Source organism: Brachyhypopomus gauderio, chromosome 21 (assembly GCF_052324685.1).
Source record: "Brachyhypopomus gauderio isolate BG-103 chromosome 21, BGAUD_0.2, whole genome shotgun sequence".
Classification (NCBI taxonomy): domain Eukaryota; kingdom Metazoa; phylum Chordata; class Actinopteri; order Gymnotiformes; family Hypopomidae; genus Brachyhypopomus; species Brachyhypopomus gauderio.
This window is the reverse complement of record NC_135231.1, coordinates 6,803,876-6,831,811: the sequence shown is the minus strand read 5'-3', so window position 1 is coordinate 6,831,811 and position 27,936 is coordinate 6,803,876. Positions and strand designations below refer to the sequence as shown.

The 27,936-nt window shown below is 40.2% G+C and overlaps 2 protein-coding genes across 2 annotated transcripts; one reads left to right on the top strand and one right to left on the bottom strand.

Annotated features, from left to right (window-relative positions):
• The first annotated feature begins 191 nt into the window (after nt 1–191).
• itih6 (inter-alpha-trypsin inhibitor heavy chain family member 6) lies at nt 192–15,473 on the top strand. The gene is made up of 18 exons (XM_076984273.1): nt 192–372; nt 1,205–1,240; nt 4,390–4,544; nt 6,100–6,210; nt 6,578–6,825; nt 7,336–7,511; nt 7,598–7,714; nt 7,814–7,985; nt 8,156–8,433; nt 10,539–11,778; nt 12,166–12,198; nt 12,507–12,524; nt 12,641–12,685; nt 12,801–12,821; nt 12,970–13,017; nt 13,256–13,369; nt 13,542–13,916; nt 14,364–15,473. The coding sequence occupies exons 1-18, from the start codon at nt 265–267 to the stop codon at nt 14,633–14,635; spliced, it is 3,567 nt and encodes a 1,188-aa protein (XP_076840388.1). The 5' UTR covers nt 192–264; the 3' UTR covers nt 14,636–15,473.
• On the bottom strand, nt 15,188–25,587 carry gdi1 (GDP dissociation inhibitor 1). The gene is made up of 12 exons (XM_076984274.1): nt 25,353–25,587; nt 23,859–23,966; nt 23,554–23,653; nt 20,575–20,709; nt 20,276–20,474; nt 19,850–19,981; nt 19,647–19,746; nt 19,268–19,439; nt 18,199–18,343; nt 18,039–18,093; nt 16,791–17,928; nt 15,188–15,927 (listed from the first exon to the last, which is right to left on the bottom strand). The coding sequence occupies exons 1-11, from the start codon at nt 25,395–25,397 to the stop codon at nt 17,776–17,778; spliced, it is 1,344 nt and encodes a 447-aa protein (XP_076840389.1). The 5' UTR covers nt 25,398–25,587; the 3' UTR covers nt 15,188–15,927; nt 16,791–17,775.
• Between the last annotated feature and the right edge of the window lie 2,349 nt (nt 25,588–27,936).

The following is a 27,936-nucleotide window of genomic DNA, read 5'->3' as shown; positions in this document are numbered from 1 at the left end:
CATACGTACCTGTTTAAATTAGCTTTATTAGTGGACCTCTCCTTCGTCTCGCTCGTGGCACAGTCCTGATATCAGAACTACATTGATGTCTTAAGTTGAAGGAGGGAGATTCGTTACAAAACATGTTCTGTCAGAATATGCGATATGTTGTTGGATGGTAACGGTGGAGGTGCACGCACGATAGAATAAATTAAACTAAACTAGATCTTTTAATCTAAAGGTCGAACAAAGTCAATACAGGGACAAACAAAACATACTGTAAAAATGAATATTAAGCTATTTGGAATTACAATAAAAATGTTGGCTGTTGTTTCAATTGGATGTGTGGCAGAAGACACGGCAGGTCTGGATGCACGGAGCGTGTCTCTCAAGGTGAGTGGTACGACTCATTAAAAGCAGCGGAAAGTTTTTTATGTCGAACTTTTGAAATAAAATCTGTTAATGAGCGAGTCCTTGCTCAATAAAAGCTGTAATGAAATTAAAAGTTAACAAACCAACAAACATAAACAGTCTAAAGTTAACAAACCAACAAACAAAAACAGTCTAAATGTCTAAATGTCACGAACGTCTGTACGTAGTACGAGCATACATCTGGAAGCTTGATAAACTACGTGAAAGAAAGAAAAACGTAAGATACGTCTTAAGCGTAGAAGAGCCACAACAAATCTCTTCATACGAGATACTGAATATGTATATTTTCACATTTTCCACGGCTATAATTTGTTACACGCATTAAAAAGGCTAACGACGTACCGACGCTCTTGTGACATTCGCTACCCAACTGGTAGCATGCAGCCACTTAACACATTCAGCTGTTGTTTTTACAGTACCTCGCCAGATTATGTGGTAGTGTATAGACACAGCTATTATTTCCCGTCTGTGTTCAGTCCTGATGTTTAGTTGCACCCCTCTCATGTATATCTTTGATTTAATTTATTTCAATATATTATCAAGTCCAGTCTAACTTCTTCTGACATTTGAGAGCAAGGTAATTTTAGGATACAGGTTCATTTGGGGTGCTCATAGAATACATTCAGTATTTGGTCAAATTTCACCTTTGAGACCAGGTAATTCATACTTGAATACTAGAATAATCAAAATACATGTGGATATATACTCTGTATATACTCATCATAATCTAATTTGTTGAAGGCAATCATACTGTAGATCTAACAGTAATTTTGTGGTGTTGCTTCCCCTCCAGAGATTAAGACACCAGAGCAAACTGGTTAAACCTACAGTAAGTATGGAAATTAATTTAGACACATTTTTTTTAATTAAACAACAGCATCATGACAATTTCACCATGTCTGTCTTTATGTTTTGCACCTCTGTAACATAGCACTTCCTGTCCAATTGGTTGATCTGAGTCCATATGCTACTCAGAAATGACTTCTGTGAACAGGTATAGACTTTTGAATAGATGGTGTGTAACAACAGTTGAATTAATAAGAACCTCTTAGGAAACATGTGTGATTGTGTGATATGACCAGATGAATCTCAAATATTTTCAAATATTACAGCTACAGCCTTGATTACATAATACATATTAGTAAAAATCCACATGACCATAACATTTTAATAAGGAGCAAGTACAGGCAGTTAAAGTTAGCAAAACAGGTGTATTTAGCTATTGTTTTTGGTAAAATACATGTCTAGGATGCTCCTGAACACATCATCATTGATGTAACCCGGGGTCATCGGGGATTTTCGGGTCTTTCAACATCAGACACCCTCACCCAGGCGACCCAGCCTTGGTTGATCAGACCTGGCTTGTGTTCAGGTGGCCTTCTCTACTCCCCATGGCTCATCCCTCCTGATCCAGAGCCATCTGGAGGCTTTCTCTGCTTCCTCCGTGATGTTCTTGATGGCTTTTCTCTTCTCCATCCCGGTAATGCCTAGTGCACTCAAGGTTTTGTAGAGTGATTGGCCCGCAAATCCTCTGCAGCCAACACTTCGCCTTCCAGCCCTGCTTGCGGCAGTCAATGACCAGCACCTCGTACTTCGTCCTCTTTCTCTCATGGGCCTCTTCCAGTCTGTCCTCCCATGACACTGTCAGCTCCATCAGGATGATGTTCTTCACCTCCTCTGAGACCAGTAGGATGTCTGGCCTCAGGGTGGTTGTGACAATGTTGGTAGATCCAAGCCTTGAACTTCCTGGGAAGCCCAGACCGGTCCACTGCTCTCAACCAGCTCTCCAGCTCCTGACAAGTTTCCTGAACCGATGCTGAATCCTTGCCCAACCACACAGCTCCTCCAGCCCTTTCAGGATCCACCTACTCCCTGGTACTGACTCGGTGGTAATAGTCAGGTCATCCATGAACACCCTGATTGGTGGTTGGCGCACTCCAGTTTCGGTCTTTGGGCCCCGGCACTGAACTTTGGCGGACTTCACAAGCATGTTCATTGCTAAATCAAACAGGATCACAGAGATGGTTCAGCCTTTGATGATCCTAACCTCCACTGTGTGCCACTCTGATGTTATGGACCCTGATGACACACTCATGTTGAACTGGTCGCAGTAGTCCATGATGAGATCAGCCACCTGGCCTGGCACATGGTGCTTCTCCAGGGTTGTCTGGACCAGTTTATGAGGGATAGAGCCATAGGCGTTAGCCAGGGAGAGCCAAAGCACTGCCAGGTCTCCTTTATTCTCCCGGGCTTTTCTGATAAGCTGACTCACCACTCCTGTATGCTCCAGGCAACCTGGTACTCCAGGTAGGCCTCCCTTCTGTGTCGATATAGTGGTTACTAGAGAAGAAGTTGGTTAGCCGCTTTAGTAGTATGCTGAAGAAGATCTTCCCGTCGACACTCAGCAAGGAAATTATCCTGAACTGGTCGATGTTCTTGGAATCTTCTTCCTTTGGGATCCAGTCTCCCTCAGCAAATCGCCACTGCTGTGCCACTTTCCCTCTTCTCCAGATGACTTTCAAGATCTTCCTCAGCTGTTTCAGTAACATGGGACAGTTCTTATAGACCTTGTAAGGCACACCACTTGGACCGGGAGCTGAACTAGATTGTGCCTTATTCACAACATACTGTACCTCTTTCAGGAGCGGTTCCCTGCTATCAAACTCCTTGGTGGGTGGAGGTGGTTGTATCAAGGTGTTACATTGGCCCAGCTCCTGCTCTCTGGCAGGGTCGCTGTAGGTGGTTAGGATGTATAGATCTATCTCTTCTTTGGAGCCGGCCAATTTCCCACCACACTTCTGTCCCAAGAGTTGTTTGGTGAAGCTAAAGGGGTTGGCTATAAAGGATGCTCGCTTCCTGGTCCTTTCTTTCCACCTCTGTCAGTGCTATTCCACTCTGCGCAGCATCAGCAGCTTCTTTCTCAGGATGGTTCGCAGCTCTGCTAAGGCGGGGTTTTGCTCCTTGCTTGCCTCCTTGTACTGCGTCTTGAGAGACTTTAACTCCTGCCGGATCTGGTGGATTTTTGGTGCTGTCTGGTTCATGGTGAAGGGTGCTCTTTCTGTCCTCTTCTCCAATGCTCCGAACCTTTCCACAGCTAAACTGACAATGATTGTTGTCATCGTTTGCAGCCTTCGGTTCGCATCGCCTTTCGCTGTTGCATCTAGCACAGCATTGGCATCCTCATCGAACTGCTGCCAGAATGCCGTCCTGCAGGCCTGTGGCCATTTGACTCGAACTCTCCAAAGGTCTGCTCTGGGGAATTGGTTGCACCACTCGGAGGTTTCTGGCTCTGTGGGGTATTTCCGGGCCTGGCTCCTCCTGCGAGTCACCAGGTTGAGTACCTGTGCGTTGTGGCGCTCGCTTTCCCTGCATACACTTCATCCGGGTCTGGTGAATCTTGAGACCTCGGCTGTTCTTACAAACCTTCCCGCATCTGCACTTCATGTTCATTGTCGATTGTCCGTTGCCATCGCTCGTTAACCTTAAATCTGTCCGGTTGGGATGCTCTTCCTCCCCCCCTCTCGGGCATCCCTGGGGGTATTTCTCCATGAGTCTTTCTGTAGCTTTGGTACCCAGGTGCATTGGGACACCACCCTGACTACATTGGTAACTACACCACCCTGACTGCATTGGTAACTACACCACCCTGACTACATTGGTAACTACTCCACCCTGACTGCATTGCTAACCACACCACCCTGACTGCATTGGTAACCACACCACCCTGACACCACATTGACTGAGAGCCAAAGAACCTGAGGTACAGCTATGGCTTCTTCACATTTCAGGATCAACCAGATTGGTTGCAGTGGATTAATAAACTATTAGTAAACCACTAAGATAAAAATATTTAAAGAACAAAATTTAGAAAATACCCAGTTCTAAATACTAATGTTCACTACCAGAGTTCAATACGATCAGTATGTTTGGTATGTTTTAATATGTAAAATGTCCCTGTGGTATCCATTAATCCCTTAGCTGCAGATTACAAACTACCATGTCCAATGCACTGTGACGTCCCGCTATGCTCTTACCACTGTGGAGAGCACAGTATGGAACCAGCTCCATCTCACCAAGGAGGCAGCCTTTGAAGTAGATTTACCCCCCTCTGCCTTCATTTCTAACTTCACCATGTGAGTCAGGAATGGCACACTTAATTTGTCAACCTTGTTTTGTTATTCCATCTCATCTGCATCTCAATTGCTGGTGTTAAAGGTCCAGTCTCGGGTTTAAGAACAATAAAGACCCCTGAATTTGATTTGCCGTATGGATAAATGATGGATGTATAGAGAGAGTGCAAATACAGTCACAGTGGCATCATTGGGTTGCTTAAGCAGGATAATGTTTGTTGTCTGTGTGAAAACAGCACTAAAAATTCGCTCATGAGGTAAGAATTGCTCTTTAATTAAGACAACAACAACAACAAAACAACAGTTAATAATCGCTGTAGTAGTTCAAATCTTTTGCAAACAGCATAGGAAGGGAGAAGAGCAATAATTTGAAAAATGCAGTCCTCACACAGCAATAGATGGCCCTATATATACAAACTTACACATTTGTATATGAGCAATGTCTAAAAAAAAGGTCTGAAAAGGCCCTTTACTGAAAGGGAATGGCTGCAGTTAAGATGCTCACAAATAAGAACATGACAGACAGATGGAAGAGCCAAGAGCTGAATTTAGAGACGGAAGTGGTGGAGAGCTGTGGAACTCTCAGGGCAGATGAATAGTGGTCTTTGTAGTGAGACGTGAAAGAGTTAATGTAGAAAATGACACAACCTGGCCATGGTTCACCTCCTCCTCTCACCCACTGGAGTTTACCAAGGCACATGGCCAAAGTATACATGCAGACACACATTTATGTGTAGACAAATGCATACAGTAAACATACCAGTACAATACACCCACACACATGCCTGTGTGTAGGTTAGTTTACAAGATTTGTTGTTTTTCACCAATACTACACTCTCTCAAAACTCTCAAAAACTCTCTCATATTATTATAAAAAACATATTCTAACAAGGAGCTACCAAACACTCTTTGCCAAGGACTTTTGTCAAATTTTAAGATCAGTGTTACTGAAATGCATACAAAAACTCACTTTCCTTATGCCACTGGTAGTTTTTTTTTATTGTATTTGCTTAATCTTTGCCATTTTCAGAACATTTAAATATATTTTTGCTTGTATCTAGGGTATTTTATGCAGTGAGTTCCCTCACACAGGTCACAACTGAGAACCCTGTGTTCATGTGGCATGGTCCTCTCACCTCCCAGTACACACACCGCCAACGTTTTTCCACTGCTCCCTTAAACTCCCCATTCATCCTGCCTCTATCTCAAACAAGCCCTTTTTGAAGCCTCCTGGTTTATTTTGGTGGGTCTTTGTTGATTTTTATTTAAATATGTTTATTTGATATAACCAAACTGGGTAAACTAATATTAAAAACAAAATTGTTGACCTATATTTGTGGCATTTCATTAATATAATTAAAATGAAAATGCCAAGCTTAAAATACAAGCTACAGAGATCTACTGTTATCCTAAGAAGACTGACCTTTGACAAAAGCAGTTGAAATGATTTTTTAAATTAGTCACAATATTTACTTAATCAGAACCTCTAGTTTTAAGTATTTTCCATTTTAAAAAAGCTCTTTATTTTATTTTGTTTCTATTTGAATTTAACTCTCAGCACATCTGAAGGTAAAGTGTACGTGGCCCAAGTGAAGGAGAGAGCTGCTGCCAGGAAGTTTTATGACACTGCAAAGAATCATGGGAAAACAGCAGGGCTTGTTGCCACCAAGTCAGTAAAAAAGCATATTTGATATCTCCTGTGTTGGGATTTCTCATGACAGAGTGAATAAACATCCACTTAAAGCTGCTATAGCTCAGTTTTTTTACCCTCTTGAGGTTTTTACCACATTAATGTCTCATATTCAAGATTCATACCAAAATAAAAGGCCCAAAAAGATTTAATGACAAATATATCTGTATAATAGTGTAATTGAAATGAATCAACTAACATTAATATTTTGAGATTAAAGTTATTTTGAATTTTTAAAATGTTGTCATACTCATTGTGAAATGATAGAACGGGCCACCATAAAAATAACACAAAATGTGAATTGCTCGTGTAACATAATGAATATCGCATGTTGTGTTGTTTGAAGGGAGCGGGAGACTGAGAAGTTCCGGGTGGTAGTCAGCGTACCTCCAGGAGTACGCATGTCCTTCTCGCTGTCTTACGAGGAGTTGTTAACACGGCGACTAGGTCACTACGAGCTTGCTTTGGGTCTGAGGCCTGGGCAGGTCGTGCAGAATCTCTCTGTGGATGTTTCGATCGCAGAACGATCAGGAATCAGCGTCATGAAAGTCCTTCCACTCAGGACCAGCCGACTGCTAACCAGCGATGTCCAAGGTGTGCGTCAGATAAGGCCATCGACATGTTTCAATCACACATGAGCCCAGAAGAGTTGACTTGTACATGTACTGACAATCAAATGTAATCTTATTTTATCTGAACCCTATGTTACATGCAGACACCTGTTAATACATGTTCTTTTAAATTGTGTAACAGAGGTGTATAATCCAGGTTCAGAAAGTAAAAGTCCTCACCAGGATTTTGCTCAGGCTTCCTGGATTGTGTTGATTCCACTAATTTTACCTGGATTGCACTAATTAGAAAATCTAACAAGCTTGAGCAAAATCCTGGTGAGGACTTTTACTTTCTGAACCTGGATTATACACCTGTGCACTGTGTTGATATCAATTATATCTGTGCTTTCCAGTTGTGGACCTGGAGTAACTCTGCACCTTTTGCTAGGATTCGTGTAGTAACAAAGTCTCAGTTCTCACTTTGCACCATCCAATCCAGAACAAGAACAATGGGCCATACTAAAACATTTAAATTCTTTGCGCGTGTTTGTAGCCGACGCCGGAGCACCACCACCACCCTCCACCCAGGTGCAACAGAACCTGCACTGTGCTCACGTTCATTACAGCCCCACCCTGGAACAGCAGAAGAATCTCTCCCCCAAGGGCCTCAGTGCAGATTTTGTCATCCGGTATGATGTGGAGCTAAAAGATCTAATGGGAGATATTCAGGTTATTGCACCACTACAGTGACACTGTTGTAACCAGACACCAAATTAGAACATTTCCCAAAGGCTTAATTTGTACCTTCTGTCCAGGTACACGATGGCTATTTTGTTCATTATTTTGCCCCACGGGGGCTACCCGTGGTTTCTAAAGATGTCATCTTTGTTATTGACATTAGTGGCTCGATGATTGGCACTAAAATCAAACAGGTATTGTCAAGATTTGATTGAATTCATAATTGTACATACACAGTAACACAATTGTGGAATTAATGTTAAGTGAATATTGCCCTTTTACTTTTGACTCAGACCAAGGCAGCTATCTCTGTCATCCTGGATGAACTACGTGAGGGTGACTACTTCAATCTTATCACGTTTTCGGATAAAGTGCACACTTGGAAGAAAGGCCGAACTGTACAGGCCACAAAGCAGAATATACAGGAAGCAAGAGAATTTGTCAGGAAAATCGCTGCAGAAGGATGTAGGTGTTTCTTAATATCTTAGTTACTTTCTCTCAACATTCAAATAACAATTAACAGATGTTATCGAGCTGATATATTCACATTCATAAAAAAAAACAATTAGTCATATTAATCTATTAGAAGACCTTTGATAACATTTTTAAACTTTTGCATTTTCTCTCTCCTCCAGGGACAAACATTAATGCAGCTCTGCTCTCTGCGGCCCATCTGTTGAACCCTTTGTCGTCCTCGTCTGCTAGTCATTCTTCATCACCACGCCGAGTTCCCATGATCATCTTCCTGACTGATGGAGAAGCCACGATTGGAATAACGGCGCAAGATGTCATTCTGCATAACGCACAGAGCGCCCTGGGCTCGGTCTCTCTGTTCGCCCTGGCGTTCGGGGATGACGCGGATTTCCCTTTGCTGAAACGTTTAGCAATGGAGAACCGTGGGATAGCAAGAATGGTAAATAGCAGAACACCTCTTTACAACATGAGCAGGGTGCAGGGTGTTTTTTTTACATACTCACATATAATTACTATGCAATCTCACTGATTACTCTCAACTTATTAGTATCAGTCAAATCAGTGTAATCAAATCTCATTCACCACAAATCCTAATTGTTAACTAAAGAAGCTAACATTAATTACTAATTCAGAAGGATTGAAATAATGGATATCTTTTAAAATGCTGTCATCAACCAGTAATGGATTAAATCACGACGAACAAATTGGTTTAAATGGTTATTTAGTGTGCAGGTGTGTGCATGTACTAGAGGAGAGGACAGTAAATACATGCATGTAGATATGTGCACATATGTGCAGAAACATGTGACACAGGAACCAGGCAGGATTTGCTGCTGTGCTGCTTAGTAAACAAAGAAAAAGAGGGTCAGATGTCACATGCAAAGAGGGGAGAAACTTCCAGTCTGCAGGAATCTCGTGTCTTAAACAATATCTAACCAAAAGCCGTCTGAACATCAAACAGTACAATAAATAGCTTTTTAACTCTTTGAACCATGTTCATCAGTGAACCTGCAGTTTAGATAACTGCCACCAATTACCTGCAATGGTCTAAAGTCTCAAGTGGTTATTCCAGCTTGTCGTTCTCACTGAATTGCTTTGGGATTAGGAGTGAATTTCCACCACTGGTTTCTTGTTGATGAAGCAGATGTCATCCAGGCTATCTGGCATTGTGTCCAGCAATGTGGTTTTAACAAAAGGGAACTGATTGTCTTTGTTTCAGGCCACATGACCACATTTGCAAGTTTGCTTGAAAGATGCTTGAAAGAATCTATTGGCACAGAAAGAAGTTAGAAAGAGGCTAAACAATTGCAGTTCTCCAGTGTGATTGTGTTTGGGCAGTTTGAATTGATAAATTTAAAAGATATGTATTAGGAATATCAGTAATGGGGGGTAACTATGTTAAGGAATTGATCTAGCTATGGCAGTGGAGGGGTGTGATGAGCCAAAAGTCCCAGCTTGGTAGGGCTCCCTCCAGTCACAGACAATCTCAGAGGATTAGGGCGTATGTTCCTGTGGGATCAAACCAAGGTGTACAGTGGACAGATGCATGAAATAAATCAATACATGGATGACTGGGAAGAGGGAGAGGACTGTATGTGAGTGGGTTTCTCCAGCTGGGTGTTTGGTGCACTGTGACACTAACTCATCTAATTCTGCTGGCGTTTTAAGATCGAGCCTAAGTATTTGCTCAGAAGTTCTCCCTCAGTATTGGCCTAGAGAGAGAAATTATAACGGACAGTATAGGACTAAGAGGGAGCTTAAACCAAGCCTGAAACTATAGGACAGGAACCTGTGAGTTGCATGTACAGACTCTATGATGTACCAGTTGTAAGTATTAGCAGATTACTTATTAATAAATAAATAATCATAACATCATCAAATAATTCACATAGAGCTTGGTTGGCCTTAATTTGGAAAAGTTTGTCTGAAAAGGACAATGATGATTGTGAATTATGGCAAGCAGCAGTCACGTCTGGCTGCACTCCGTTCTAATCTTTCCTTGTAGGTTATTGTGGATGTGTGTGCTTGTACGTATTCTTGGTTACATCTAACCTTGGTATAAGGGGATATCTTTGTTAAAGAGAAAATCTGTTGATCAGATGTGTTTAATTGAATAAGTTCTGTGTGCTATTCAACATACACCCTAGTTCTGTTAACACAGGCTTGCTTTGTATGTTGCTGGTGTTGCTGCCACCTGCTGGTTGACATGGTACCTACAAGGACTCAAACACCTCCATTGTGTATTGGGATTTATAAATATGAGAAGGAAGATCAAGTAAACCAAGAGTGCTATTCAACATACCACCTTTGTTTTATTAACACAGGTTAAATCTGTATGTTACTGGTGTTGCTGCCACCTGCTGGTTGGCATGGTACTAGGAACAAAACACCTCTATGGTGTAGTATATGTATTAATATGAGAATGAAGGGAGAGCAAATAAAACAAGATTCAAAAACAACAATAATATATTATAAACATCAAATGGGAAAAATAAAACAACATATTTAAAGTAAATGAAAATTCTTTTCTGTTTCTTCTCTCAGGTGTATGAGGATGCAGATGCTGCCCTCCAGTTGAAGGGATTTTATGATGAAGTGGCTAGTCCACTGTTGTCAGACGTCCAGCTCTCCTACCTTGATGACCGAGCCTATGACGTCACACGTGCTCTTTTCCCTAACTACTTCCAGGGCTCTGAGCTGGTGGTCACTGGAAAGATTAAGTCAGGCGTGCAAGAACTGAAAGTCTCGCTCACAGCAGACGACTCAAAGCAGAAGGTGAAAGTAGAGAGTGATGTTTGGCTGGCCAAGACTGAGGGAAATGAGACAGCGGCATTTCTGGATTGCAGTGGGGCCCTCGGTGGCGTCTACAGCTTCGTGCAGCGCCTCTGGGCCTATTTCACCATCAAGGAGCTCCTTCTGGCCAAACTCAACAGCACAGATCCACTGGTACAGCGCTTGCTAGTAGAGAAAGCCACCAACCTTTCACTCAAATATAACTTTGTTACTCCTGTTACGTCTTTGGTGGTGGTTAAACCGGACACTGATGAGCATCCAACAGCTTCATCCTCAACCTCCACCACAACCAGTCCGGTTACAAGCGCTAAAGAAAGTGTAACCAGCGCAGTGACACAGACCTCTAGTAACAATCCCAGAATGCCAATTGCTTCAGCAGGGAGTAAAAAATTCAAGTCCATCTTGGCTCCGAAAATAGGTAAACTTCCTCTCACCAAATCTCCTCGACTACACGCGAGTCCTCCAGTGCTGAACACCACAGGACGCCCAGCAAACACTGTTTCTCCAGGCAAAATCATTGCACCTTCATCTCTCAAGAGCACCACAACATTATCACCCAGCCCAGCTAAAACCATCTCTGCCAAAATCTCCAGTAAGGCACCTACCACTATTACCAGCTCAATGAGGAGCTTGCCTAACCCCACCAGGACAGCGACTCCACCAACCAAGGATTTTGCCTCACTGCCTAGCACTGTAGCAAGTACTGCTTCTCACCTGACTAAAACTGTAACAACACCCAGCTCAATGAGACCTCTAGTGCTCCCTGTGGGGAAAATCACATCCTCACCTGACATTGAAAACTCCACAGCTGATGATCCCAGCCTCCAGGATTTAGGTCTCCAAGCAGTTTCTTTTAACAAACCTCCGCCCAAAGATCCTGACGTAGGCATGAATGCCGATCTGGATATTCCCACCCTTTTAGCTGCCACGTATGCGCCTATGCCAGGCGTCACAGACGCACCTAAGCCGTGGGAAGTGTCCGGAATTTTAGGCAAGTGCAAGTGTAAATCCAAAATATTTGTTTATATTTGTTGATTTTGTCAAGTTGGTAGACTTGGTAGGTATGTGTTTGCATTTATACATATTTATTTCAGTGTTTTGAGCATGAAGAACTGCTGAACTGCTGAACTGCTGCACGCCGCCATCTTGTAGTTTGAAGCTGTTTAGAGATGATCAATGAACTGACTAATGGATAACTGGAAAGGGAGCACATTTTATCTTCTCTTGTATATATAATTATACTGAAGCTAATGGGCTATATGAACAATGCTACATACTGTCCTTTTAAATTTTGTGTTTATTTAATTATATTTATTAATTTTGTTTTGTATATTTTTGTCTGTCCCTTTGTGACACAAATCCTTTTTCTGCTCATCAGATGTTTCTACAGCCATCCACATGGAGGCGAAAGGTATATCAGACACTTGCAGTCTTTATTGTAGACGTTAATCAATGGTGGTATTTGCAGAATTTGATTTCTTCAGGAAGTGCGATTTTAGACTAATTTAATTTGATTACATTTAATCTATTTGGCCCAATGATCTTGGTTATTATAAAAAAATTATTTGACTGTTTATTTGTTACATGTAGAGAAAAACAGTCAGTTAGAGTGGTGAGGTTGTTGTGTAGTTGGTAATTACTGATGCTTACATTTTGAGAGTTTTTTGTACATATGTAAAGAATATGTAAACATTGATATTCTTTTTATTCTTTTTACAGATGTTGATGATGCCAGAGGTATATAACGGGGTTATATAATGGGGTTATATGAACAACACTGATATGACAATGACTTTTGATGAGTTTCAGAGATATTGCAATTAGTCACTATTGTACTTCAATCTACTTTGCAGAGTATATCACATATGACTACGATTACACCATTCTTTACGATTTGTGTAAGTAAAAAAAAAAACACTGAACAGGCAGCATTGACAGCCTCAAAGACTGAAAGAATCTTTCTACATAGCCACTTATGAAACTATTTTTACATCACTATCATGTTTTTCACAGACTCTGACGCAGAGACAGCTGGTAGGTAATTCATTTCCTGTGCTATATATATATATATATATATGAATATATATATGAATATTGCTTGAATGCTCTATGCATTATTTCATATTGCCAATGCAGCATGTGGAATATTTTCTCTCCATTATTATATCCTCGTTGATTTTAGCTACTCCAGACAACCCCAGCACAATAACTTCAGTGTTCTCCTCCTCGGGTTGGTACTAATAAGTATTTCATGTCATCATATTCATAATTTTTTACTGCTGCTGTTACTACACATTTTATTTGCAACAGAAAAATGTATGTACTGTGAAATATTAAAAATGTAAAAACACATGTACTACACAATACAGGAGAGAGCTTTGCCATGCGGTGATATTTAAATATAGATTAGCAGTGTATCAGCTTTTCCATGTCTGGAAATATGTATTTCTGTTCTCTTATTTTTCAAGTGGATGGAGATCCCCATTTTGTTGTTAAGCTGCCAAATTCGCACCAGAATCTATGCTTCACTTTTGATGGCAGGGCAAATGATGTCTTACGTCTTTTGGAGGACCCAGACAAAGGTACACATAAACACCCAGTGTTTAACCTTGTACCCAGTGTTGTATCAAACTGTGAATATGTGGATACTGTCTAGCCCAGAGTTAAAATAACTGGAGCAATCAGAGATTAATCTCTAAAAGATGTGCTTTTTGGTGTTATGTTTAATGCTACCTTACACTTTCTGTACTACAGGCATTATAGTGGATGGCCATTTGATCTTGGCTCCTGCAAAACTTGGAGCAGAGGAGCACACTCGCACCTTTTTTGACGAGATAACCATGAAAACTGCAACAGGCGGCGTCAACGTCACACTGATGGTAGACTCCGTGGTGGTGAAGGGGGAGGGACTCCATCGTCTCCTCACCAATCAGCAGGTATCTGTGACGTATTCGGGCGTGAAGATCATACTTGATGGACACCAGAGCTGCTGGATTGACGTTGGGGAGGGCATGCTGTTCCTGGTGGTCTTCCACCGCTATAGTCACCCCAGCTACTATCAGATGAAACACCTAGGATTCTACATCGCTGATGGCCAGGGGCTGTCGTCTCTCACACGAGGGCTGCTGGGTATGTTTCCTTATCTTCTTCATTTATGGTGTTTCAAATGTCCGTCAGTGCAGTATTTCTAATTTTTTTACCTGGGAGTGTGTAAAAAAACACTCTAATTTTTTTACCTGGGAGTGTGATGTTTATCAGAGGTGTCCTCTGAGCAATGGCATTGAACAATGCCTTTTTGCCTTAGAAGGAACATTAAGTGTTTGATATGCATTACACACATGCCATCTAGACTTACAATTAGGTTAGAGAAACATCATCCATTTGAACTGTATCCTCCAGTTGTAAGAGAAATTTGGAACCTGTACAAGTGAGATCTAACATGCATATGGTATGAATTCTAGCATTAGCTATAGAGTTCATTTTGCATTGAAATGTAACACTTTTATTATATGTGGCTTAAGGAAGTTACTCACAGCACATTACTGTAGATGTGACGTATCTATCATGTCTTTGCAGGCCAGTTCCAGCACAGTCACATGGAGGTTGTGAGAATAACAGACAGCCATGAAGCCATGGGCTTCCACCATGCCCAGACCAGTAAGAACAGCTCTTTGGCCATGGGCCTGCTGAAGAAAGGAAACCAGCACATTCCAGTGACTTTACAGGACAAGAACCTGAAGATCACGTCGAGTAAACGCCTCCTGGCCCAGTGTTGGGTTGTGCCCAAGGTGGAAGTGGAACGTCTTTTGGGCCAGTCCTATCAGAGCTATTTGGTGGATCGCCCATAAAAAAGCCTGAAACTGCCACACTGCTGGACAGCTCATGACTTTGTATTTACAAAATGACAGCAGAACTGAAAATACGCTGATGATTCATCCTTATGTTTCCTCAGCAGTAAACACTATGAAGTGTGCCATGAAGCACGAAGCAAGAGTAAACAAGTGCCACTGTAGAATGCCAGTTTAGAATTAAAGGTGTGTTAGGTACTGAGCAAAGTATTGGACCTTGGAGGACTTAATGCTTGTTCACAGTGGCTTCAAAGGAGATTTAAAATGAGGTTTAAATCTCCATAATAAAAGGATATTTGTTTAATTTTATTATAAAAAAGATTATAACATATTTCCAAAGTTATTAAATGTTTTAATGAGTTTATTATTTGAAGAACTCAATATAACTAATAAATTGCTTTGAAGAAACTAATATTTACAAAAAAAGTATAACTGAGAAAAACACATTTTCTACCCAAAAAGAGTCTAGACATTCAGATTTTCAGCATTTTTATTCACATTTGGATTTACAAGATTTCTGATAATCTCACAATTAAAATCAACAACTTTTTTTGCTTTGTATGAAGTTCATGTCAGTGTTACGTTCAACTTCAAGTGTGAAGCTTTCAAGGTACACATACAAATAAGTAAAGTGCAAAAACCATTCAAATAGCAAGTAGAATTCAAACAAACAATACAATCTGGAAGAACATTCCAAAAATAAATCTTCTTACCAGTAAGATTAATGTTATTAATGAAGACAAAACACATGGATGAGAGAAGACAAAAAAGAAAAAAAAAAGTGTATGACAAGTAGTAAAGTAATTGGGTCTATAAGACGTTAAGCAACTCAAAAACAGAGGAAACCCTTTTGATGTTGATTTTCCCCCTGTAGTTCCCCATTAAATCACACAACAAGACTAATGTCAGAACTGCATGTTCTGTAAGGTGAACACAAAAAGGAAGAGAACATGTCCAAAAATGAACCAGGTTGTGCTTGTGATGCACTGAGAGCAGCACACTGTGTGCTCAGTTCACATAGGTGGCACCAAACCCTCCACTTAAACAATCTGACAAGAAAAGTGCAACTTTAATTAAACTGAATAAATTAAAATATAAAAAGTGTCTTAGTTTGTACTTTTAAGTGTAAAACTAAAAAGTCATGCACTATGAGGTGAAGGTGCATGTTGACCGCAAGGGAACAGTCCAAGAATGACTCAAACACATCCAATAAAATTAACACAAAGAAAAGAGAGAACTATACTCCCACGTTTTTAGATCAGATGCCAGCCTAGGTCACAATGCAGCACCACCTAAAGCAGGGATGTCAAAGTCAAATGCACCGAGGGCCAAAAAACCAAATTTGCTACAAGCCAAGGGCCGGACTGGTTCAATGTTTATTAAAACATATTGAAATGATTGCACATAGCCTATTGAACCAAGACCTAACACAGTGTTTATTATTTAATGCTTAAATGAATAAAGCAATATTTTCTTATGGATCTGTCAGTAATTTCAAGTGAAAACATTTTTCAACAAGCAAACAGATAAAAACAAACTTCCTTCAAAGAAAACATGTTCTGTAAGGTACATTAAATGAATAAAGTAATAAAGGTTTGAAAAGTGCTGGAATTTAGGCTAAAGTACTTGAAAATGCTTGAAATTTTAATTACTTCGTTTCACAACAAATATCTATTCCAGGACGAAATTCCATGGACGAAACATGAGAGAACGTGAAGACGTTAAGATTGGGCGTTTTGAAAATAAACAACCATTAAATAATGTGAATAAAAAGCGAATTATTTCGAATCATTTCGAATAGATGTATAAATATTTAACTTAATTAAGTTTAACGTGCTGGTGCGCGCAAAGTTACAAAATTCGAGAGGTGCACGACCTCGCAAATCGACAGCACGCGACGCCCTCGCCCACGGGCGGAGCCACTGCGATTACGTCATTTTCGCAGAGCGGACCCTCGCCGCTTGTGTGCACTGCAGTGACTTCGCGGGCTACCGTTGCATTGTGGGGAATGTAGTGTTTGTGCGTGCAAAACACCAGCGGGCGGCTGTGGCCTGCGGGCCAGTTCTAATAGTAATTAAATATCATCCAGGGGGCCATAGATAATCAATTCGAGGGCCGGATCTGGCCCGCGGGCCTTGACTTTGACATATGTGACCTAAAGGATATGTTAAGTGAAACTGTAAAGGACACCGTATACATCAACTTTTTAAGTCACACTGACATTATTTTTGGACAAACTGCTGCTGTGGATACTCTAAGACACTACAACATTACATCCTCCTACATCGGAAACAAAAATGCTAAGTCAATGGCTTTTAACTCCAGTTATAAGACCAACAATAAGTGATAAAAGAAGCCAAGTGCATTAGTTGATGGGTAGATTGAAGAGGACTAGAGAGGACAGGCAGGGGTTGGGAAGACGGCCATGTTTGGAGAGGGATGTCTTCACACAATTGTCTGAAAGACACTCTCAAGTCCACAGATCATTTTAGATGAACGTACCGATGTTTCATATTTTAAGCGATGTCTGTTTACTCATGTCTGTATGTGTTACCAGCAATCTAAAGGCCTTAATTTTTGTGATGATTCCTTTAGTATATTTCTTATACATTCTTGAAATGTCATAAATCACAGCAGTCCTGTGGTGAACAACAGTTTGTTTTTGTTTGTGTTTTTAGTAACTTTACACTTTGAGTCTACTTGCGTCACCAGGATCGTGTCTTCTTAATGCGAACGCAAAAGCTGCAGCTAAAGGAGTCACTTACAAATTAAAATGCCTCTTAAACAAATAAGCCTTGGACATATATCACAGCACAGCAGTTCTGCATACGGTGTTCACAGGAAGTTGATATATGAGCGTCAGACTGCTATGTGAAAGACAAGCGGAGGAATGTGAACATACAGACATGGAGCCGTTGTGCTAGTGTATGTAAAGAGAAGGAATGAGGAGGAATCAGGGAGTAGATGAAGAAGAAGGATACGGAAGGTCAGCCGAACACCTATAACCTGGTTTGCAGCTGTATCTAAACTCTCATTAACCACACCCAAGCAGAGTCAGAATTGAGCCCTCGCTATGAACAGCCACCTGTCTTGACCGGCATGGCCGCTGCACCCTTCCTCTCTCCCATCCTGACACCCGCTCACTGCTGCTCCTCACCAAAAACGTCATTCTGTTTACGCTTCATGTTCTCAAAGTCAAAGTCGCTGCCCATCATGCGCCTGTAGATGTCTTTGATGTCATTGCAGGTCGTCTCAAAGTGGGTTGTAGCGTCATAGGACCGTGATACAAATATCTGGAATAAAATCACACTCGTGTGAATACGCCGCATTCATTTCTCCTCAGTTCACTTACATTCAGTTTAGTTTGAAAAAGACAAATAATAGTTATAGGCATATGACCCACCTGACTCTCGGACCCATTATCTATTGGTTCATACATGTCACTGATGGCCACAAACCTAAAACGATGACAGAATGATGTGCCAATTAGAAGACACAATAATTAAAAATAGTAATTTAAAAAATCTACATATGTAACGCAATAAAGAAAATGATTAAGGTACTTTTGGTCGATGGGTTCAAGAAGCTCCATTGCAGGCTCGATTTCAGTCTCTGGTTCTGCAGTTTCTACAGTGGTGCTTACAATGGCAATATATTTCCCCTGAGCTGCCACATTGTGGGCATAGGAAATCATACACACGTAGATATCTGGACATGAGACATAAAGGATTCTACTTCACATACATAAAATACAGACTAATGTCCAATTACATAAAGTTGTTGAAAACATCCAAATTCTTTGGGCTGTGACCATTTTGAAAAGACATAATCATGCTCTCTAGTGGCTATATTGTGCAACTTTTACAGGGGTCTTTACCAAGGGCGTAGGTTTGGCCTCAACACTGGTAGGCAACCGCAATTAGTGACAACATGTATCTTAAAACGACTTAAATGACGTTGAGCATTGGCCATTTGGCTACACTAGTTTAACTCAATTACCTCAATTAGATAGCTGACAGGAAGCTCAGTTTGAAGGATTTGTTGAAATGCTTTGAACAACTATTGACACACTTTTATAGTTATTTTTTTTTTATTATAGCTAGGGACAATTCAGTAGGGAGAGTATACCTATTCCGACTGAATTCTACGCCCTTGGTCTTGACAGAACTTTACGAATCACATTCAGTTCTACTACTGTAATATGAAGATTTATTTCAACACAGAATATTACTGCAACGTGCGAGGTGAGGCAGGATGTAGAGATGAGCATACACAAAAACACAGTTTATTGAAGTACTTGATTAAGGCGTGAACACCAAACATGTATGAGACTCACACGTAGTTAGACTCTGACAAAGACGAGCACGGGGGACATTAAGTAGACAAACTACATGAGATCCGAGTGATGATGAGACGAGCCACAGGTGAGACCGATGAACACACTCGCATACAACCACACCCACGGAAACACTTATACGGACATGACTAGACGTAGACAACACGAACACACGCCCAAAGGGAGGGGTGGGGCTGTATCGTGACAATTACATTTTAATGTATCAACACGTATGAAGAGGCTGAAGCTGAAGGTATACAAATGTCATAACTGGAAAACATTTATTCAGCACTGACCTGACTTGCGGGAAACCTGGTTCTGGGGGATAATTATCTGGCTGGAGTTTGCATCATTAGTGTTTTTTATGGGATGGCTGAGTATGCAGATAACCCGGATCACTTGGCCTGTTTTGTGCACATGGTTCGGAACATAGCTGGGGTCACAGATGAGCTGTTTGCATCTAGCAATCTAAAAGAAACACAAGGGATAGAAGCCAAACATATTCAGCAGTGTCAATATTGATTCATTTTTACAATATATTTTTATGCTAAATTCTGTCAATAAAATAAATCACCAACTATCAAAAAGTGCATTGTGTCCTATCTATTATATGCCATATTGTATATTGTATCAGTTATAAACACTGTTAGGGTGTTCAGCCACAATTGGACATACCTCCCCTTCAGATTTCACTCCAATAACATGGCCGTTTTCCATGACTATCTCATCCACTGGTTTGTTAAGCATGTATGTACCTCCATAAATTGCACTGAGTCTAAGGAGACAAAGAAAGGAACATGATGATAATATTCAGTTAGCTGTGTATGAAAGACAGATGTGGCACCTTGGTCAAGGGGGCAGGAAAGCGTTTTACACACCTGGCAAACCCCTGAGGTAATTCCCCCAAGCCATACAGCGGATACAGGTAAGGACTCTTTCCATAGCGAGCCAGAGATTCGCTGTACAGTTTGATCCTATTGATTGTTTCCAGACATGGCTGCTCGAGGTAACTGAGGTGGTGCAAGAGAAAATGTTCATGTTTTTAGTTGCAAAAAACGGAGATACAGTATGATGCATTTTCTTCTGGTACACACAATAGATTTCTTATCAACTACAACAAAAATCGTGCGTCATTTATGCTTGTAGTCAATCCACAAGAGCTTTGCCGTTCAACTGAATTGTAATGGCCAGAACACAGCATTAAGGAACATTTACACTGAAAACAGTCCTTGTGGCCTTGACTATCCCAACACGTGTATAATGAAGCACTAGCAGTATATCTGTTTTCAGACAGGTGTTCATACTCATCTGTCCTGTAGAGGGCTAAGGCGTGTCCAGTAAAATCAATAACATCCTGCCCCAAGTCAAACTTCTTATACACTTCTCCCATCATGGTGTGTTTAGGATCAACCCCCTCAAAGGTCTTTGGGTCATTCTCATCAAAGTTGGCCACAAAAACCAAAAATTTACGGAAACGTCTCTTCTCAAACATCCCCATTAGATCTGGAGAAAACAAGTACAGACATGACAATGCAGTTTGATTTGCTCTTGCAACATCTATCTGGTAAAACAAACAATACAAGCAAAAGTTAACCATACGTACTTGAAGCGAGTGCCTCAGTCTCTGTCGAGGGTACTTTATATATCTTTCCCCCTTTGTACACAAAGCTTCCCTCCACCACTTTGAAGTCCAGATATCTAGTTACCTCAGTGTATAACAGCATTTTGACTAACTGACCTAAAGAAATTAGAAAGAACATGGCATTTTGTCACTATTTGGGTACAATTAGCAATCTATGCCCAGTTATTCTCAACAGAATATTATCATGTTTGTTAATATAAGGTGGATTCATCTTATATACAATATACAAAACAGCTTGCCTAAATATCTTAAATAGAGATACAAAGATCAGACACTTTTTCTTTGAGTTGGACTTTGTATTAACTGACATATTAATTGGCATTGTATTAATGGCATATCTGTTTGCATTGCCAGATGCAGCTATGGTAGCAATGATATTAGGAAATTCAAAGAAAAATAATTGAGCTACACTCTTGTATCCTGGAACTCCATTAAATTAATGTTATGATTTAAACATCTAATTTTTCATGTAAACACTGGTTCCTCTGCCTACTAATTCAGAAGCACTTTGCTCGCACAACTGAGGAAGGACCTCTGAAATGTCTGGTTTATCTGGAAACTTTGTGTACTTCACAACAATTTTTAATATCTCTCTCATGGCCTCTTCATTATTCCCATTTGCATGTGAGATTCTTGTAGCTACCCTCAACATTTTATGTTACGTTTTGGAAGTACAATCTAATCAATTCTATACCTTTTAGTTAGCTACCTCTCCTGATAACCATTTGACCACACTTATCCAGTCTAAATGGCATTCCAATGTCATTGCTGTATTTTCTGGTATTAATGATTAGTAAGTCAATGTTTCATTAACTTATGGCATAGACTTTGATGACATAAATGTAGAGGAGCTAGTTGATGGTTGCTCCATTCTGTAGCCAATATGATTTCACAGAGGTGGTTGAGGCCTTTGTAGAAGAGCAGCAGGGACCAGATACATCCTCCTTGGTACATCCTGCATGTAGCTGTTGTTTGGACCCATTGTTGTCCTTGCCAATGCCTTTCTGGGCACCACTCATGTATTAAGCCATGTGCCTACACAGCTGCAATGATGCCTGGCAGGATCTTCCGTGTTGTGCAGAAGTAGGTTATTGGAATGGAAACGCCCTTCTGGGAATTTCTGGGGGGCCCCTCAGGATCAGGAATGTCTGGCCTTCAGTTAAACATTCAGGGTGGTTCCATCCATTAACAGTTGGTTCATTTGTACTGTAACGCACTCATGCAGTGATGGTAGCTTCTTTAGCAAGTACACATGGACCATATCTGGGTTTAGAGCTGTCCAGCTCATCATGCTTGAGACCATTCCTTGGATGTCTGGTAGCTTGATGGTTAGTAACCACATGGTGTTGTTGTGTGATGCCTCCTTCTCCCATATACTTTTGCAGTACTGTTCAGTCTCCAGTTTTGGTGGGTCTGCTCCATGCTTATGGAAGTTCTCTTCGGATGGCTTGCGGGAGAACATCCTATTTATTCTTCTTGCTTCTACTTCTCATGTACATTCATCACAACTTTCTGAGGTCTTCCAACCTGGATGTAAATGCCTTGTTGATGCCAAAATTGGACAATAGAAGATTGAGTCTGGTGAGCCTCGATATGGTAGAATCAGAATTTGGTGCAACCTACATGAAAGCATGGGTCCATCCTGCCTTGGTTCAAGCTGATGAAGGTGTAATTGTGTGGAGGATATTTTCTTGGTCAATTCTGGATCCCTTCATACCAAATGAGCACCATTTAGATGCCAAAGCCTACTTGAGTATTGTGGCTGAACATCTCTTCATAAACACTGTGTACCCCCCTTCTTATAGGTACTTCCAGCAGGATAATGTGCCACATCACAAAGCTCAAATCAACTCAGATCAACAGATCTCAATCCAACAGAGCACCTCTGGGGAATGGTGGAACAGAAGATTAATATCATGGATGTGTAACCAACAAATCTGTAGTCACTGCATGACATTTTCACGTCAATATGGACCAAAACAAAAGCTGTTGAAAGCTGTTCTGAAGACAAAGATTCTGAAGTTCTACTAGCAAGGTACCTAATAAAGTGGCCAGTGTGTGTGCATACATGTGTGTGTGTGTGTGTGTCTCATGGTGTGCAGTCAGGAATAAAATAAAAAGTAGATGGAAAAGAGTCTATTCAACATATCCATATAGGCTACTTTACATATTTTTGACAAAAAAAAGTAAATACATTATGTGTTCATAAACAATTGGAACATATTAATTGTAAATATTATAGGCTTAATATAGGACACATGGTCAGACGGTGGTACTAAACTAAACACCTCATTATGGCTGCATCATGGACTCGCTGCTGTGTATATGCCTGTGTGCTCCTTCTGATGATATCTCATAGGGTTCTGAATTAGGAAAATGACCAATGAAATTTGAGTTTCACTACAGGGGCCTATAGCAGCCTGGCCCTTCTTGCGAGACTGAAGACTACAGCACTACAGTCTACAGACTACTACAGTCTACACACTACAGCACTACAGTCTACAGACTACTACAGTCTACACACTACAGCACTGCAGTTATTCTCTATGTACATGCTACTTTAGCCAGCAAGTGAGACATTGTGGCATACCTAGTTAAAATGCCTTTTTCAAGGCTTCCTTTCAATGATAATCTCACAATAAGTGAGGTTAGCCAACTTCATCTAGAAAAGGAAAAGTTATGTTCATAGTTTCTCTAAGACTGTGAAAGGAATACCTGTCTAATCGCCAACAACTTTTGTTGGTTCAATTGTACTTGTATTTATTTTGCATTATGATGACTTTTGAGCTGTATATTGTAATCCAAATAATATCCAAACTTCATGGGGATGTGGGTATGCAGGTTCTTGCTTTCTGCACCGCAGAGACCTAGCATACCGTATGATTTCAAAATAAGAAGCATTTAAAAAATGTTAAAATTCTCCAACAATCAAATGTATACCATTAGCCATAAGAAATTTAGGGATGAGGTCAACATTCCAGTCTCTTCCCCGGCCCATCGACTCCGTAGGCCCATCTGGAACCTCAAATCGCTTATACAGCTGTAGGAAGAAAACACATCCTAATGTTTACATAAAGAGGTCAATCCTTTTTTTGGTATTTCACCAAAATATTGGAAACCTTTTGAATAATGATTTATTTAACAATAATTCTGGCCTGTGGTGTTTGCCAGGAAGGTTTTAGAAAGGCTGGGTAACTTATGTAAAGAAACCAGATGGTAGGCTCTTTCTGGGTGAGTATCCTTACCTCCTCTAGAGGGGTGATAGAAGAGCTTTCTCCTCCATAGTATGGGTTCCGGTCCATGTGTAGAACTTTTTTCCCATTTACTGACATTATCCCAGAGAGAATACATTCCTACACAAACAGTGATAACAGCACTAATAGCAATTAAAAGTCCCTGTTTAGTCTGTCAGACGTTTACAACTACATTAGAACTTCTTTTTGAATATAGGTTAAATGGTTTCTAAGAATTAACAAACTTTTGTGCATGAAATCCTCAGTTCAGTAACTGAGACAAAAGGTCTAAGATGCAGCTTTAATGATGAATGATCATTTCAACTTTGCAACTTGGGATGCTGGACTTTTGCACAGGTGTATTGCCAAGGCTTTCATTCAGGACTTAAACCCTATGTGATATGTGTAGTGGAGAATTCCCTTAATCTCCACTCCGGTCACCCCTCCCGAGGGTGACCCACAGACCATGATCCCCATAGACAATGTATTGAAGGAAATTGCTTTCCAAACTGCGATCCCCTTTCAACCAATCTCCTACTCCTGGTCAACTCCAGACACTGTATTAACTGCAGCCATAGGATTAGGGCATGTGTTAGCCTTTGGTATAACCTATTTCTACCTAAGATTGACCCGAACCCTACAAACACAATTAGACAAATGTGCCAGCTACATGGTAAAATTTGTCAAAGGTCCTAGAAATAAGCCAACATGTGGTGGTCATGTGGAAGATGATCTAGATAAAGAATCTGTCCTCCTAGAATTAAAATCATAAAGCATGGCACAGGTAGCACTGTCCCTCCTATCCACTCCAAGATTATATACAGGATTTTCTTAACCATTCTCTTTTCTTTACGAGGCACAAATGGGACAAATACTTTCCATCCGAATTATTGCAGCAAGTAAAATTCTCATAAATTCCTTAACTTACACACTGAGGGTATTTTAAACGAGTGACTCAATTTTGTAATAATCTTCAGAACATTAACCGGGGACGCATACAGTCCAAGATTCACAACAGCACACAAACATATGCTGAATGAATCTGCTGAACTGTTTATGAACTCTTAACAATAGACCTTTGTTAATATATAACGTGAAGAAGTTCGAACCATTAAATTTAAATAATTATGACTCACGAACGTGACACCTGATGCCTCACCTTTGAAGACACAGAATACGAGAATCTGTCATTAATATTTCATACATTTTATCAGTGACACAAACTGTAATCGTTGCATGGGACGAGGGACACATGCATTGAGAATAATATGTAGAATGTCTGTAGCCTCTTGTTTGAAACGCTTGGTCACCACAACATAGACCAACGAACATTACGGTCAAAATGATGCATCAGCAATAGGCCTTCATGTTTACTTTCGTGCAGCATCTATTAACATGTCGTGCATGTTACAGAGTTCTTTAAACTAGCCAGAAGAACAAGCGAGTCATGTTCTATTATTCTGGACTACAAGTTCCTTTGTCAAATTCAGATACGACTGTACTCACTGTTAGCCCGGTGCCAAGTACGATCACATCATATTCCTCATCCATATTATTTTGAAATGTATATTATCTCCTTTTAAAAATTTCCTAGGCAATCTGTAAAAAAAAACCCCGCCTAATAATAAAATAATTTTATGATGTTTCAGTTTAGGTTCTTGTGAGCCAAACGCATATATATCCTTAAAAACCAGCGTTTTAATTCAACCACATTAAAATAGGTTAGAATGTATAGCGCGGGACAAGGCGGAGAGTACGAATAAAGATGGCCCTGGCCATAGCACTGAGTCTTGTTTCATCCGCGTCGTAATATAGTACGGGTCTTTTTTTAATTCAATGTATGGTATTCCTGTGATGAGTGAGTAATTTAATATGAATCATATTAGTACGGAATAAAAAAATTATCTGCAACTTTTCATTGCCACTTTTATTTTCCTAGCCTACTAGAAGGGTGCCTAAGGTTCACTCAAAAGGCAAAAGTAGGTATCCTTCCGCTTTACAGCTTTTTGAAAAGCAGCTGTTGCAGTTGGATAGGATAGTAGCATATTTCGGACTTTTTTAATGCTAATTTAATGGTGTATAAAATTGCATTTGCCATGTGACTTTGATTTAATACATAACTCAAATTAAAATTTTTAATTCAGAGAGAGAGAGAGATTAAAAGAGATATTAGATTAAATGCATAAAACGTTCTCATCAAATACTCCTAGGGTTGCCATAGGTCTGACAAAAAACAAGGACACTGTACTTTCATACGCGAACGTAAATTGTTGAAAAAATTTGGGACAGGTGGCAACCCTACATACTCCACACTCATACAGTCAAGCAGGGGTAGAAAGTTACGAAGATGTAGAGGAAAACACCAGACCAACATCTTGCACTGCATCTCCCTCTGAGCAAATAGGCCATCTTGGTAGGCCTCTCCCCATCTGATCGCTAATGGGTACATGGGCTTGCATCTTTGCACCATGCTGTACGTGATGAGACTTTGACATATCTTCTAGAGTCATCAACCGAAAGAGTGCTTCTGCAGGTTCTATACTAATTTGGCATAACAGGTCAAGCACTCTCCTGGTTCAAATCTTATCTGACAGATCAATACTAATTTGTACTTGTAAATAAAGAATGCTCAGAACGCACAAACGTACAATATGGTGCCCCACAAGGATCTGTATTGGGCCCCATATTATTCTCATATTATTCTTATTAGGCACAATCATTTGTAGGCATGGTATTAGCTTTTATTGCTTTGCAGATGATACTCAGTTGTATATATCTTCTGATCAAGATGATACAGTACTTACAAAATTCAGAACTGCATCCAGAAAGTAAAAACTGTATGGCATCTAATTTTCTTCTTCTAAATTCTGAGAAAATTGTGGTGTTGCTTCTTTGACCCAAAGCTACAAGAAGCAATTTGTCTAATATTCCTCTTCCCCTAAATGGTTTTTCAGTAACACCTAAATCTACTCTAAAAAGTTTATATGTGTCACAATTGATTCTGATATTTCATTTGACACACACATATGCTTAAGCTTAATGTTTAGGGGAGCCTGTTTTAATCAAAACACTAGGTAATGACATTGATTCCTGTAGTTTAGTAGTAGTCTGGTTCAAGGGTATCTTGAACTCTGGCCTATCTGTGCTATTATATAGGATGAATTCTGTGAACGTCTGCTAAATTCCCTAAATGTAAATGTAAATATATGCAAATATATTTTATTGACCTATAAAGCGTTAAAAGGTCTTGACCCATTATACACCATATTGCCTGCTGTGCTTTCAAAATGGAGTTTTTTTTTTTTAGTTCCAAAAATTCGTTCCCAGTCATTGAGTCTTCTGTCATTCAGCCATGTCATGCGTTCACTCTAGCCGACTAGCTGTCAACTACCTGAAGCCCAACATCCACATTGGAGGTACTGCTTTATAAATATAGAACTATAAATGTGGACTGCAACTAGCTGGGCTGCCCAGTGGAGGATGGATTCTCTTTAGAGTCTTGGTCCCAAGGTTTCTTCCTAATTCCCACCCAGGAAAACACCAGATCAGCATCTTGCACTGCATCTCCCTCTGAGCAAATAGGCCATCTTGTACTGCTTCACTACTGAACACCTCCCCTTGACTTTGACTTTAGTTAATGTTTGTATTCTGTAGCTATCAATAAAGTAGGAAAGAAATTAAAGTGTCTTTTTAATTGTTTGGCATATTATATGTGTACAGTACTCACATGTTTGTAAGCTTCAAGGCCATGAGGAACAAAACTGGTTAAGAATGGTGTTTGTTCTGTTTTAATGGGTTTTGTGTTGAACCACCTTAAAATGCCCTAAATTAGTTTTTTTTGTATCTTTAAAACAAATTATATTAAATATCCATAACCCTTCCTTGCACATACCTCATAGAAAATGGGGTGTTGATATTTTTATGAGAGTTTGGCACATTTTTGTGCCTGAGGCTAGAAGAACAACAAAGCTTATGCAACAACTAAGTTTCATTTGTTACAGGAAACCTCAACAACCTCTGGCTAAGTCAGTTAAAACATTCCCTGTCATTTTATTTTCTTGTTTAATTTATTGCATATCAGTGCATGTAT

Bases quoted from the DNA above. Each gene is read 5' to 3' on its own strand.
- itih6 (XM_076984273.1), top strand. From the start codon at position 265: ATGAATATTAAGCTATTTGGAATTACAATAAAAATGTTGGCTGTTGTT. The intron at 11,779-12,165 runs GCAAGTGCAAGT...TCTGCTCATCAG, and splicing joins GGAAGTGTCCGGAATTTTAG to ATGTTTCTACAGCCATCCAC. The intron at 13,370-13,541 runs GTACACATAAAC...TCTGTACTACAG, and splicing joins TTTGGAGGACCCAGACAAAG to GCATTATAGTGGATGGCCAT.
- gdi1 (XM_076984274.1), bottom strand. From the start codon at position 25,397: ATGGATGAGGAATATGATGTGATCGTACTTGGCACCGGGCTAACA. The intron at 23,654-23,858 runs GTAAGGATACTC...TTCTTCCTACAG, and splicing joins CTATCACCCCTCTAGAGGAG to CTGTATAAGCGATTTGAGGT. The intron at 18,344-19,267 runs GTCAGTGCTGAA...TCTCATGTCCAG, and splicing joins CCAGGTTTCCCGCAAGTCAG to ATATCTACGTGTGTATGATT.